Source organism: Crotalus tigris, unplaced genomic scaffold (assembly GCF_016545835.1).
Source record: "Crotalus tigris isolate CLP2741 ecotype Arizona unplaced genomic scaffold, ASM1654583v1 scf7180000019856.1557650, whole genome shotgun sequence".
NCBI classification, from domain to species: domain Eukaryota; kingdom Metazoa; phylum Chordata; class Lepidosauria; order Squamata; family Viperidae; genus Crotalus; species Crotalus tigris.
The window spans coordinates 1,077,034-1,092,042 of record NW_024097742.1 but is presented as its reverse complement, the minus strand read 5'-3'; the positions used below and the strand labels follow the sequence as shown (position 1 = coordinate 1,092,042).

At 38.3% G+C, this 15,009-nt stretch overlaps 1 protein-coding gene across 6 annotated transcripts in view; it reads left to right on the top strand.

The window, feature by feature from the left end:
- Positions 1-15,009, top strand: part of PPP2R5C (protein phosphatase 2 regulatory subunit B'gamma) — a 70,008-nt gene that overhangs the window by 18,349 nt on the left and 36,650 nt on the right. For 2 of the 6 annotated variants that reach the window (XM_039364820.1, XM_039364819.1), the window contains exon 1: positions 1,086-1,251. The exons of the other annotated variants lie outside the window; for them this stretch is intronic. In XM_039364820.1, the coding sequence (XP_039220754.1) occupies positions 1,158-1,251 (94 nt within the window). In that variant the 5' untranslated portion in view covers positions 1,086-1,157. Of the gene's footprint in view, positions 1-1,085; positions 1,252-15,009 lie in introns of those variants that run through there. 6 annotated transcript variants of the gene reach the window in all.

The following is a 15,009-nucleotide window of genomic DNA, read 5'->3' as shown; positions in this document are numbered from 1 at the left end:
AAAGATGATACAATGAGGCAAAAATGTTGTGTAAAACCATGTGCTACCAAACTTGTAATCTATAGGTAAGATAGGTAAACAAAGTGAGGTGACCATATTACCTCAGGCTAATAACACTGAGAGGAGCTTTCCAGTAATACCTATACCAATCTTATTTTCTCAATCATATGCATACTATCTTATCCACTTGCCCATATTCATGAAAAGAGAACCCATTTGTACATAAATTATTTTCTTTCTCCCTCTCCTGAGATTTGCATTAGTGAAGAAGAAAAATTTTCAGATTCAATTAATAAATTGAGTCTTGGCTTCTTTTAAATGCTTGATTGTACTAGACAAATGTAAAATTAATTGGTCTGTAATAAACAGAAGACCAACAGAAGAAGGGCAAATGTGATAAAGAAACAGAATATTTTTTCTCCATGTCAAGAAATAATCAGATATAAGTTCCCGAAAAAAGAAATGATTTTTCTGCAAGCAAACTTTGTGTGCTTTCCATGCCATAATTGTTTTTTTTAAAAGTATGAATAAATTCAGTGTAACTCTGGCTTTGAGACTTTTCAAAGAAATTTAGATATGCATAATATGTGTATTCTGGGTATGGGAGAAGAATTACTTTTTTTTCTGTACAATGTTATAGAAAATTTTATAAAGCCCTAAAAGTATAGGCATAATGTTTGTATATTTGATGTAAGTTCATTAGAGAGAGGAAAGAGAAATGTTTAATATTTATATCAAATGCAATTAAAGTAGAAATACATACTAATCTTCTGAATGTATGAAAATTCTTTTCTCATTCCTAATGTACTTAGATATATTTATGCTGTTATACGCTGCCTTTTTTTGTTAGTATTTTCAAAGAGTGGTTTAGATTTTCATTTACTAGTGATGAATAGAAGTATGAGCAAGCTGACAATATACACGCTGAATGCACAGTGACAGTCACACAGAGAGCTCTTTTCATTTGCGGCTTTCTAGAGTCATTTTAAGTTGATGTAGATAGCCAATCAGCTTCCTCATCTCTGCTGACATCACTAACTAGCCAGTTCCCTCCAGCTGCAGAGAGCTTCGGTTTCTTTTTTTTTTTTTTTTTTAAACTAAAATGGAGGCTGGTTTCTTGCCTTAAGGAGTACACGGCTTTCTCTGCCGAAGCTTAAATGTTGACATGTAATAAAGCTGGCAACAGAATGGTTGTAGAAGCAGCCAATTCAAATGGGCCGTTCCAGCCTGTGTCCCTTTTACATATTCGAGGTGAGTTATTTGTGTTTGAATGAATTGTAACCTTCTGTCTCTAGCTATTGTGATTCTCTGGTAAGGAAAGCAGGAAGTCTTTTGTAGAAGAATCCATTTTTGTTTTGATGCAGATTTATTAAAGTTGCAAAATTAGACATCAGGGTTATAGTTTATTTTTAAACGATTGAACAATTGGGTGGGCTGCTTGCAATGTTAAACAGGTTTTACTGCTTTCGACCCTGGTGCTCCCCTCCCCTCTTTCAAGCTATGCTGATGTCAAAGGATGTGAAGTCACTATTCCAAAAAGCTGTTTGTGAGGAGTGGAGGAAAGAGAGGCAGGACTCTTTAAGTTACATTACAGATTTTCCAGAAAATTGCAGTTCTTTAGGACATAAATAAATCATAACATACATAATAAAAATGATTTTTGTGCAAACAATGACGCTTTCTTTTTAACTGGCAGTAGAGTTTGTCAAAGTGTTGAAAGACACTTTCCATTACATTATCAAAGATGTGTAAAATGCATCCCAAAAAACCCCTATTATTTGTGTAATTTGTCATTGATGATGATTGTGCATCTATTATGTCTATTATGCTGATTAGTAAAGGATGAGGAAACGTGTTGCTATTTTGAAATCTTAGAGAGCTACAGAATGATGCATGTGGCAGAGAGTTACTAAATTTTCTTGGAATTATTTCCCATTTATTCTATTTAAAATACTTAGGAGATTAATGGTAGCTTATGAAGAATTGAGACATTGTAATAGTAGTTCTCTGTTATAAACATACACATATACAGCATTATAGATTTTACTTTGAATTAATTAGAAAAATATTGCAATTATAGACTTACATTTTTGTTTCTTATATTTTTGATGTATTCTGAAAAAAGGAAGCTTTTGAAATGCTGGGTATAAGGCTTATACTGTGGAGTTTTCAAGAAGCAAATTTACAATTTAAGTTCTGTATGTATTTTGATCCTACATTCAATTTGTATTCCTATAATATGGAATGCAAAAGACAGTAATGTTTCTGATACTCCGATCTTCAGATTTTAGTTTTCATAATTCGTTTTCATGGAAGAATGTGTTTATATACTGCTGAAGGAAATTATTTATTTATGGTTACTTATTATTAACCACATTTTAATGTGGTAGTAGATATTTTTGAAAAACTTTAAAGTAGGATTTTATTTCAGAATCTACACAGTATAAAACATTTTTCTAGAACAGGGGTGTCAAACTCAATTTCATTGAGGGCTGCATCAGCATTGCAGTTGCCCTTGGGAGGCCGGGTGGGTGTGGCCAGAGTGGGTGTGGCCTACTGAGTAGGTGTGGATGGAGTGGGTGTGGCCTACTGGGTGGGCGTGGCCTACTAGGTGGGCATGGCCAACTCCATCATTTGTGTCAAGGGGGCCTGTGGAGGCCTGGGAAAGAGTGGGACAGATCTGAGGGTCTCTGGCAGAAGGGGGTGGGACCAGGGCAAATGCCAAGGCGTGGTCCACTGGAGGAGCCTCACTGTTCCTCTCAGGCCATGCGGGGGGGGCTGGATGGTGGTGCGGGCTGCCGGGAGCTCTGGACAGCAGAGGCCAAATGCCCAGCCTGGCCCTCGAGCACCCGCGGCACCAAGCCCAGCCCCACTTCCCCAAGGTGGAGCCCTTACCTCCTCCTCAAGGCTGCTGCTGCTGTGCTTACTCTCCTTACTCAGGTTGCTCATGATTAGTATGAGGGCAAAGTTAGAGGGAGGCCCATTCCCTCTCCATGGGAGGAGACCCGGCTTTGTATCCAAAGCTTCCTTAGCAATAGGATGGGAGACCCCCAAGATAGGCCAGGAGGAGGGGACAAGGGGATGATAAAGGGCAGCAGGACAGGACTAAGGCAGGACTTCCCTCAGAGTCTCTCTCTTCTTCCTTCCTTCCTTCCTTCCTTCCTTCCTTCCTTCCTTCCTTCCTTCTTTCCTTCCTTCCTAAGAACAGAGTGGTGGGAAAATATTTGAGATGAGGGAGGGAGAAAAGCAGGCAAGAAACGCAGCTGGGGAAGTGTCACCCTTCATGAGGAATGAAGAAATGCACCATGGCCCTCACCTACTTCACATATCTGGCTTGGTGCGCTCTGGGGGAGGGGATGCCATGAGCAGCGTGAGAGTCAATATTACCTGCGCAATACTGTCCAGCCCCCAGCCTGCCCAGTTTCAGCAGGCAGCGGGGTGCTCTCCTCACAGCACCAAGAGGTTGAACTGGGCAGTGCGAAGCTCGCCAGCTTTGCACCTTGCTGCTTTCTGAAACTGGGCAGGATGGGGGCTAGGCAGCATTGCACTTCTCATCAGATTCGCACCATCCGCTCAGCTCTTGGCGCTGTGAGAAGAGCGCCCTGCTGCCTGCTGAAACCGGGCAGGCTGGGAGCTGGGCAGCCTCGTGTTTCTTTTGGGATTTGCGCCACCCGGCTAAGCCTCTTGGCGCTGTGAGGAGAGCGGCCCGCTGCCTGCCGAAACCCCTCCCCCAGACCCCATCAAGCCGGATAAGTGAAGTAGGCGGGGCCATTTGCTGGCCACTTCCAGGCGATAGTGCATTTCTTCATTCCTCACAAAGGCTGACACCTCCCCAGCATGCACCCAGGGGGTGGGGCCGACGTGGCAGGGGCTGGTTCCTCACTGTTTCCAGACGGCCTTGTGGAGCTAAGATTGAATTGTTTCAGCATAGATGGCCACCACAAAATTGTACATTGGCTCCTGGCCGGCCTGGGCCAGGGCCAAGGCAGTGGAGGCCGTTCCCTCACTGTTTCCAGGATGGCTTCATGGGCCACATGAAACTACTTCACAGGCCGCATCTGGCCCCTGGGCCTTGTGTTTGACATGTCTGTTCTAGAAGATAGTGTATATTTGTGTCCCTTACCTAATAAATTTCAACTAGTTAATTTGAATTTTTTCATAAACCTATTTACTTAATTCTGTCCATCAAAATATGTGCTATATAGTAATATGGCTCTACAATTATAGTTAGCTTACTAAATAATTTTCAACATGTAGAATAATTGCTGCTGCACAAGTAGACCCACCCGCTTCTACTTGCAGCATAGAGGTATGACCTCAGATTCTACTCTAGTGAGTTTGGGGAGATGAGACAGCTACATAACAGTCAGAGGAGCATGGACACTGCTTATAGGTAGCACTTTGCAGCAAGTGGATACAATTGGATTTCATCCACAGGTTGAAGCTAGTTGAACTACCCAAAATGCTAATGTCATAAAATTAAAAAGTTGATCAAATTGTTGCCCAGGAAAAAGGCTTCATTTTTATTACCCAAGAATATGCAGCTGCAGAAAAATTACTTCTTTAAAACAAATGAGTTGGAAATTTAAGTATTAAAAATACTTGTTGACTCAAAAACTCTGTTTCCCGTTTCTATTGGGTATATTTTATCATGTATTATGTAGAATAGAATAGAATAGAATAGAATAGAATAGAATAGAATAGAATAGAATAGAATAGAATAGAATAGAATAGAATAGAATGGGACCTTGGAGGTCTTCTAGTCCAGTTCCCTGCTTAAGCAGGAGGACCTATACCAGGGGTAGGCAACCTGGGCTCTTTTATGACTGGTGGACTTCAACTCCCAGAATTCCTGAGCCAGCACAGCTGGCTCAGGAATTCTGGGAGTTGAAGTCCACGAGTCATAAAAGAGCCCAGGTTGCCTACCCCTGACCTATACCATCTCAGACAAGTGACTGTCTAGCCTCTTCTTAAAAATCTCCAGTGATGGAGCACCCACGATTTCTGGAGGCAACATAGAAAAGATATTGTTACAAGCTTGTAACTTGTCACTAACAGTTTTGTTCCGTAGTAACAGAATGGTTAACAGATAAAATAGCAACAGATAAAAACATATTAAAAATAAGAAATTTTGTGGATTGCTTGAAATGGGTGCATCACAATAGTAGGTTTTAGGATTGGCAAGTTAAGAAACAAACTCTGTATCCACTCTGGATATATTCTAGATAGATCCAATCCTCATATAGATTTTCAGTGTGTGTACGGTGCTAGAGGGAGAAAAGAAGATCTTTAAAAATGCTGTTCTTTTAGGAGATAAACATCACTGGTACATATTGTATGATTTCTCTGATGTTGTTTCTGCCATATTATGATAATAAAATTAATGTCTACTGTTAATTAAGATTAATGGGATTTAATATATTACAAGGACACTTGGGTTACAGCTATGTAGATAGGCATAGTTTAGGGAGCTATCAAACCACTATAGATATTGCTTATAACAAGGAGGAAATGCTCCTAAACGTCCCACTTTGGAAAAAAAGTCCCATAGGAAGAAATGTTTATTCACTCTGGAAAAAAAAGTACTTATTATTAGACTGACATTTAAAGAAGACCCTTGGCAAGCCTAGCTACTGAGAATCAAGCTGCTTTCATATTCAATATAGTTTTTTTAATTCTTCCTCATCAAATGTTTCCTTTTTTTGCAGAAAAGCTTTTTCATGATTGATTTCAAATTCACTAATATTATCTTTTTATTTTATATAAAATGCAGTACATTCAGACTCCATGCACAAATGAGTCATAAGTATTCCTATGCTTAATGTTACTGAATTCTGATTTCTGTCAAGCTGTGGCTATCCTATGTCTCTCTCCATTCCAAAATAACACACTTTTAAGAAAAAAATACATTTTCAAATGAATGGAATTGTATAAAATAAATACAAAACTAAGCATCTGAAATCCATAGTTGGCAATAGCTTATACAGGTGAAACTCGAAAAATTAGAATATCGTGCAAAAGTTCATTTATTTCAGTAATGCAACTTAAAAGGTGAACCTAATATATGAGATAGACTCATTATATGCAAAGCAAGATAGTTCAAGCCGTGATGTGTCATAAGTGAGATGATTATGGCTTACAGCTCATGAAAACCCCAAATCCACAATCTCAGAAAATTAGAATATTACATGCAATCAATAAAACAAGGATTGTACATAGAACAATATTGGATCTCTGAAAAGTATAAGCATGCATATGTACTCAGTACTTGGTTTGGGCCCCTTTTGCAGCAATTACTGCCTCAATGCGGCGTGGCATGGAAGCTATCAGCCTGTAGCACTGCTGAGGTTTATGGAAGACCAGAATGCTTCAATAGCGGCCTTCAGCTCTTCTGCATTGTTCGGTCTCATGTCTCTCATCTTTCTCTTGGCAATGCTCCATAGATTCTCTATGGGGTTCAGGTCAGGCAAGTTTGCTGGCCAATCAAGCACAGTAATCCCACAGTCATTGAACCAGGTTTTGGTGCTTTTGGCAGTGTGTGCCTCTCCATTCTTCCTCCAGACTCTGGGTCCTTGGTTCCCAAATGAGATGCAAAAGTTGCTCTCATCAGAAAAGAGGACTTTGGACCACTGAGCAACAGACCAGTTCTGTTTTTCTTTAGCCCAGGTAAGACGCTTCTGACGTTGTTTGTTGTTCAGGAGCGGCTTGACAAGAGGAATACGATATTTGAAGCCCATGTCCGGGATCTGTCTGTGTGGTGGCTCTTGATGCACTGACTCCAGCCTCAGTCCACTCCTTGTAAAAGTTCCCAACACTTTTGAATGGCCTTTTCCTGACAAGCCTCTCCAGGCTGCGATCATCCCTCCTGCTTGCGCACCTTTTTCTTCCACACTTTTCCCTTCCACATAACTTTCTATTAATGTGCTTTGATACAGCACTTTGGGAACATCCAACTTCTTTTGCAATTACCTTTTGAGGCTTTCCCTCCTTATGGAGGGTGTCAATGATGGTTTTCTGCACAACTGTCAGGTCAGCAGTCTTTCCCATGATTGTGATTCCTACTGAACCAGACTGAGAGACCATTTAAAGGCTCAGGAACCCTTTACAGGTGTTAGCTGATTAGAGTGGGCCACTTTGAGCCTAGAATATTGAACCTTTTCACAATATTCTAATTTTCTGAGATTGTGGATTTGGGGTTTTCATGAGCTGTAAGCCATAATCATCTCACTTACGACACATCACGGCTTGAACTATCTTGCTTTGCATGTAATGAGTCTATCTCATATATTAGGTTCACCTTTTAAGTTGCATTACTGAAATAAATGAACTTTTGCACGATATTCTAATTTTTCGAGTTTCACCTGTATTAGGAAAAAATACAGATGTCACAAAAAAGGGTACAGATTATCAAGTTTCTTAAAATACCTCGTGAAATACAAGAGTGTTGGTAGCTTTATCTCTGTGTAGAGAAAGACTCTGGAAGTAAAATGTGTGCACGGACACACACAGGCATACACAGTCACATTCAGCAATTGAAATATAAGCACATAGTTCAAATGAGTCTTTAACAAGATTGATGAAGATTACTATATGTGTAGGAGATAGAGTGGGAAAAATGTCTTATTCCTAGTTCCTTACATAGCATTGATATCAGTTAAACAGCTGCTCATTTATCAGTTTGTGATAACTTCAGCTGTAGAATAGTCTGTATCAATTAGCTTGCTGACCTGCATTGAAAATGAGTTTAATAAGCAATGTGTATCATATAATATTAATTGGGGAGTAAAGATGGAATTGCATCCTTGCAGTGATGGCAATTTAAAAAAGAAAAACTATATGCTACATAAAAAGCATTCACGTGACATTGGAAAATAAGGGATTTAAATATTAAAAAGATAAATATGAATGCTTCTAAAATTGTTATAGGGTATTAAAATGTGTTTACTGTAATTACTATTTGGTGTTCTTATAAGAAATATTGCTCAGTACAAGAATTTTTAATAGGATAAATTTTTACTTTAAATATCAGGTATTAAGTTCTATACATGTTTAATAAAACAATTTATCATACCGTTTTGAAATGTCTGTTATAAAATGGGAAATAAATCAGCTTTAGGTGGTCAGTTTTAGGTATTAGGTAGGCTAGTTTGTTATATGTTCAAGTAAGGAATGAGAAGTGCAAGAGTGAAATTTGCTAACAAAACTTATTTACATAGGATGGTACAGCCAGAAAGTAATTGTAAACAGTTTACACTGCAGTTAAAGGTATTCCATTAATTTTGAATAAGTTGTGTATGTGTGAGTGAGTGTGTGGTACATGGGTTTATTAGAATGTAAGAATAAGGGGTATGTGCATTTGATCCTATTTATGTTCGGCCTTGGCCAGACAATCATTAATTAGCAAGTAGGATGTTTTAAAATGTTTGGATGTTTCTACATGCCTTCACTGTGTGTGTCTGTGTCGGTGTGTGTATAGAATAACTGATAATTTAGGTTGCTGTGTTAAATAAATTCATTGCTTAATTTTCTGCTTAATATCTGTGAAATGATATATTGCTTTTGTTTATTTGAGTATTGTTTTCAAGGTTATCCTTGAACCAGAAGTAACTGTTGCTATTACTAATATGAATTTGTGTCACATTTTAGAATATTAAAGGACTTCATATACGAAGGCAATTTGGAAATAAACCTCCATTTGGTCATTAATGACAGACACTCACAGATACAAAACTTTTATTATACACGTTAGAAAATTACAACATTATATTATTTTTTGACATAATCGCCATTCAAATTGAGGCACTTGTCTTACAAACTTTGAAATTCCTTACTAATAGTCACTTGATGCCAAATCTGGGCTATAGATGGGAGTGGTCAAAAACATCCCAATGGAACTGCTTCAAAAGTTCTTGGGTGCGTCTAGTGGTTTGCGGGCAAGCATTATTGTAAACCAACACTACACCGAAAGTCAGCATGCCCCAACGCTTGTTATGGATGGCTCATCTGAGTTTTCATAAGTTTCACAGTAGACTTCTGAATTGATGGTCGAACCATGCTCCATGAACTTCGCTAGCAGTACTCCTTTGGCATCTTCACATTTGGCGGGATTTTCTATGGCACCACTTCCAGTGTGGTATTGATTCACCACAATGCTTGCCCGCACACCGCTAGATGACCCAAGAAGCAGTTCCATTGGGATGTTTTCGATCACTCCCAATAGCCGAGATTTGGTGCCGCCTCAATTTGAATGGCAGCTGTCGAAAAGTAATGTAATGTTGTAGTTTTCGAATGCGTATAATAAAAGTTCTGTATCTGCAAGTGATGTGATTGATAACCAAACAGAGGTTTATTTCCAAATTGCCCTTGTTCATTATTTTGTACTCTTAAACTGTATTTTATGTATAGCTATACAATTGACCTCTTGATAGAATTGGGAAGAACACCATGGGATCATAGATCAGTTTTCATTGTGGTAATCCTGCAATGCCTGCAAACTTTATTTAATTTTATCCTTTAATTGAACATTGTTCATGATAATCAAGAAAGAATAAAGATAGATATCATTCTATAATTGATCATTAGGCCAATTCTTTTGAAGATTCCATAGTTTGGGTACATAAACAGTTTTGATTTAAGAATTGATGTGATTAGAAAGTATATGGGACGATTCCACTTGAATTTCAGGAGCATTTTATGACCACTTCATATCTATAAGTAATACTATTTGTTTGTTTGTTTGTTTCTTTATACACTGCTTGATTCCCAGCAACTCTGGACAGTTCACAGAATAATAATAGAATGATGAAAATAAAGAACAAAAAATGACACAAATTGAACAACAAAAAATGACACAAATTGAACAACAACCACAGCAAACCCACATGATTGTGTCGGAGCTTTAGTCGTTGCTATTTGGGCTCAGAGGGAACCTTCTTCCAGTGTGCAGACATAATGACATAGAATGTACACTTCCAGGATCTTCATAGATATCATTGTTTAACTCAGTGGTTCTCAACCTTTCTAATTCCGCGACCCCATAATACAGTTTCCCATGTTGTGGTGACCCCCAACCACTTATACATCACCGGGTGGCAGGGGCGTGGCCAAAGAAAAGGGAGAAAAAAATGGCGGACAGCCTTGTTTGGTGACCCCCGTGAAATGGTCGTTCGACCCCAAATGGGGTCCCGACCCACAGGTTGAGAACCACTGGTTTAACTGAAGGAGGGCACCAAACCTGCCAAAGTGAATTGGGCAAGCAGATAGTATGGGACACATGTATCTCCTCAAGTAACCAAGCCTTATTTCATTTAGGCCTTTATAGGTAACCCGTAGTATCTTGATTGCACCTGATAGTAAACTGGCAACAAGTGCAGCTCACAGAACAGAGGTATTACATAGGCATACCAAGCCATGCATATCATTGCCCACGTTAGTTTGGACAAGTTGAAGTTTCCAGGTGGTCTTCAAGGGCAGGTCTAGGTAGAGTGCATTGTGATAGTCAAGCCATGAAGTGACCTTGAGTATCTATCTAGAGGAATTCCTTGATGTAGGAGAGGATGCAACTGGTATACCAGATGAAACTGAACAAAGGCCTTCCTGGCCACAGCTGCCACCACCTCATTGAGAAGGACTGTGAGTTCAGAAAGACACCCAGATAATGCTCCACTCTTGAGTGGGGAATTGGTATTCCATCCAGGATTAAGGTGGAATATCCCAAATATGGGTGGCCCAAGCACTCATAAACTATACTCAGTCTTAGTAAAGAGAGTCCTGCCCATCCACACATTCTCCATGGTCTCACACCCTCCCCCCATTCTTTCAGACAACAATTAATTTGACTTTAATATTGCTAATATTAATTTTAAAGATTATTGCTAAATTATATTTTTCTGAGCTTTTTAGATTTTCTTTAGACTTACATTTTTAAAATAAATATTTTTATAACTTCACCAGCCTAGGGCTATACCAAGAACAAAGCTCTGGTTTGTGCTCTAATAATATGTTAAGAAGAAAGAAAAGAAAATAATAATAGAAAAGGGATGAATCAATAACTGTTACAAACAGAATGTTATTTAAATACAGATGAGATAGGCACTAACTAGATGAATATATCAAAAGATTAATAGGACTCTTGTTCAGGTTCCACAAATGGAGAGGCAAACAATGCAGGGATTAAGGAAATGTATTATATGAGGGAAACAATTTTTTTTTCAACAATGCACAAATAAATTTAAAAGACAAATGTGAAACTAAGAAGGAAGATCCAAGAAGGAAATATTTTAATTATCAAATGAAAGCCAATGAGAACAAAATTGTAATATTTATTGTAATGTTGTAGGGAAGAATGATATGATTTTTAATGGGCTGTTATTTATTATTAGCATATGGTGTTACAGAAGTCAGGTGATCACAATGCTATTACAAAGTAGTAGTTTGGCTTGCCAAGGCACCAGATATGTTATAGGACATGTTTGCATGTTTCCCAAAGTCCTCCACAGGAGGGCAACCTGGCTTTGCACCAGGAAGACAAATGGCTCTTCCTGCAGCATCACCCAAGGCCCTCACTTCCCAGAGCTGCCTCGCAAATGGGTGCCACAACTGGGAAGGTTTAGGACTGTCAGTAATCTGACTGCCTGTACAGAATACCAGCTAATCTCCTCACTGAAGTGGTACCTATTTGTCTACTTGCATAGAACATGCTTTCGAACTGTTAGGTGGATACAAGCTGAGGCAAGTGGCAGGACCTCACCCTGCCACGCAGTCCTAGGTCTTGAACCACCAAAGCTGAGACCTTTTCCAGCATCATTAAGCCACTGAGCCATCGCACCTATTTTACTGGATTGAAATACATGGCAAAAATAATCAAAGATACAAGGCTGATGCATGAGAATAAAAGAAAGAGGGATACGTGGGAGAAGTTTAAGAATCTTACTTTATTAGTGAAAGGATGAGATTTAAAAAGTTTATGGGCCTTGGAGGCTGTATCCTTTATTAAAATGATTTAATTTATTTATTTTAATAAATAAAAATATATTGAGGTAGATTTCATTCATTCCCCACAGTATGCAACTTTTGTAGAACAGAGTTCTACCTCTAGAATCATAGTGTCAGAAGAGGCTATTTATGTCATTAAATCCAACCCATGTGCAAGAATGGAAAGTAAAACAACCTCAACAGGTGGTTGCTCAGTTTTTGCTTAAATAACATTTAGTGAACGGGAACTCACTAATACCGTTAGTAATTGGTTGAACTTTCTAACTGTTCTTATTGTTAGGAATATTAAACTAGTATTTATCTTTTTGTAACTTAAGACCATTATTCTTTGCCATAAGCTCTAAGATGATAGAAAACAGGTCTTTATGTTATCCTTTCAGGTATTTGGGGGAAAAGTGCAGTCTAACAGTCATAAATTATCAGAAATAAAGAATATATTTAATTTAAAGAATAAATTTCTGCTTGCAAGACTGTTTTGCATTTCTTATCAGACTCTTTAATAATAATTTTAATAAACATTACAGTTAAACTGGTGAAAATGAGATACTCACCTTTTGAACAGAGACTGTGTCTTTGTGATTGAAGACTAACTGAAAAAATGGAGCGTGGTACTTCATATTATCCTGTCTATACAGATGCTCCTAGGAATTATTATCTCCATTCCTTACTAAAATCCTAGTCGTTTTGACTTGTTTTATCTTAAGTTATTATTATCAGATTAATCGGATTTTATTTTTTTGAATACAAATAAGTAATGTTCTATAGCAGAATTCCCCAACCTTTCCGGCTTTACAGACCAATGGTTGGGGGAGAGGGGATAGTTCCACATGAGGGGTAGGCAAGTGTGCATGTGTGTGCAGCTCCATGTTCATGAGCAGCAGCCATACATGCCTGCAAATGGACCGTGTGTGCATGTGATCTCCTGCTACTCACACAAGTGTGTGTGTGTGTGTGTGCATGCTCTCCTGCAGCTTCAGGCAGACCAGTTTTAAATAGCTCACAGCCTGCTTGTGGGCCGGGGGTTGGAGACACCTATAGTTTGCACATTATGCCATAGTATCTCTTCCAATCTTTCTTGGATATTTTAGAAACTACGATTTATTTTCTTTTTTATCCTAATCAATTGTGATTTTATTGTTTTATTTACTGCTCAGTGACTAAACAAAAATTGATTGACAGACAGACAGACAGACAGACAGATAAAAACTAATATAGACTGAAAAAAATAAAAGTATTAAAAAATAGAAAATGCACAGAAAAAATATATAGAAAGAAAAAATAGAGCTGTGGTGGCGCAGTGGTTAGAATGCAGTATTGCAGCCTAATTCTGCCGACTGCCAGCAGTTTGATTCTCACTGGCTCAAGGTTGACTCAGCCTTCTATCCTTACAAGATTGGTAAAATGACCCAGATGCTGACTCTGTAAACCCCTTAGAGAGGGCTGTAAAGCACTGTGTAGCGGTATATAAGTCTAAGTGCTATTGCTGTTGCTAAAAATACAAAGGGATGAACAAGTAAAAATATAGCAAACAAAAGGAAAATAAATAGATATGTCATCCAGCCCTATACTGTGCTGATAGGATGCTTCAGGGTACTTTATTAAATGTTTTGCTGAATTCAAGATGCATTATGTCCACAGCTTATCTACAATTTGTTAAGGAAGTTACCCAATCAAAATCAAATAAGGCTTGAGCAGCAAAATCCTATTGTCATATTATTTTCAAGATGTTTACACATCAATCACTATAAATTGCTAAACATAACTGTTCATGCTCATTTCACTACATACATATTTGTTATTTCAAGTTATTGGGTTATTAAATCTTAGTTTGTTTCAATAATAACCAGAGTTCTAGATGAGTTGAACAGTAATTACTAAATGTTGTATTGTGGATAGACATTGTAATTTATTAGGTATTTATTGAGATTGATCATATTCTCCCATGGATTATGTTTGTAAAGGCTTTAATAGTCATTAATGGTTTAATGATCTTTCATTGTTATGAGTTTGGTTATTTTATTTTATTTTTTAACTGTAAGCTAAATGAAATGGGTGGCTAAATCAATCAATCAATCAATATTTGTTATATATTAAATATTCTTAGACTTTCCTTGTGCTGGCTCATTAAAGTAATAGCTTCGAAGGCTACATGGGGTCAGACATATGTTCCATCAGTTGAGGTAGAATGACTTTAAACATTTATACTAAGTTGCAAGCCTATTAAAATTCTTAAATAAGAAATAAACGATAACTTTTGTTACATGAATGGAAAATTATCTGGAATTATCTGAAAAAGATAATCAAACAACGAATCAGCGAACACCTACAGGCAAACAAAGTCATTACTAAAAGCCAACACGGGTTTGTCAAAAATAGATCATGCCAAACAAATCTTATTGCATTGTTTGACCAAGTGACAAAAATAGTGGACCAGAGGAATGCTGTGGATATAATTTACTTGGACTTCAGTAAGGCATTTGACAAAGTAAATCACAACCTACTACTTGGTGTACCAGGGTTGCCAGACATACGAACACAGAAGGACAATCTTGGCACAAGAGAAGTGAGCACTCTGCAAAGCCAGAGCTGTAAATGCAGAAGTAACAGTGTCTACATTTCTTTGTACAGTATGTGGCAGAACATTCCGTGCTAACATTGGTCTTATTAGCCACCTACGGACACATTGTTGATGGCCCATAACCCACAAGATGTCAAGGTCTTCATCGAAATCGATGGACGAACAACACTTGATAAGATAGAAAAATGCGGGTTAGACAGCATCACCACCAGATGGATCCGTAGCTGGCTGAGTGGCCGTACTCGGTGTGTGGTCCTCAATGGAACCACATCTACATGGAGGGAGTGTAGAGCCCAGTGCTCTTCAACATCTTCATCAACAAACTGGACGAGGGGATAAATGGGGAACTCATCAAATTTGCAGACGACACCAAGCTGGCAGGAATAGCCAACACTCCAGAAGACAGGCTTAGGATACAGGAGGATCTGGACAGACTT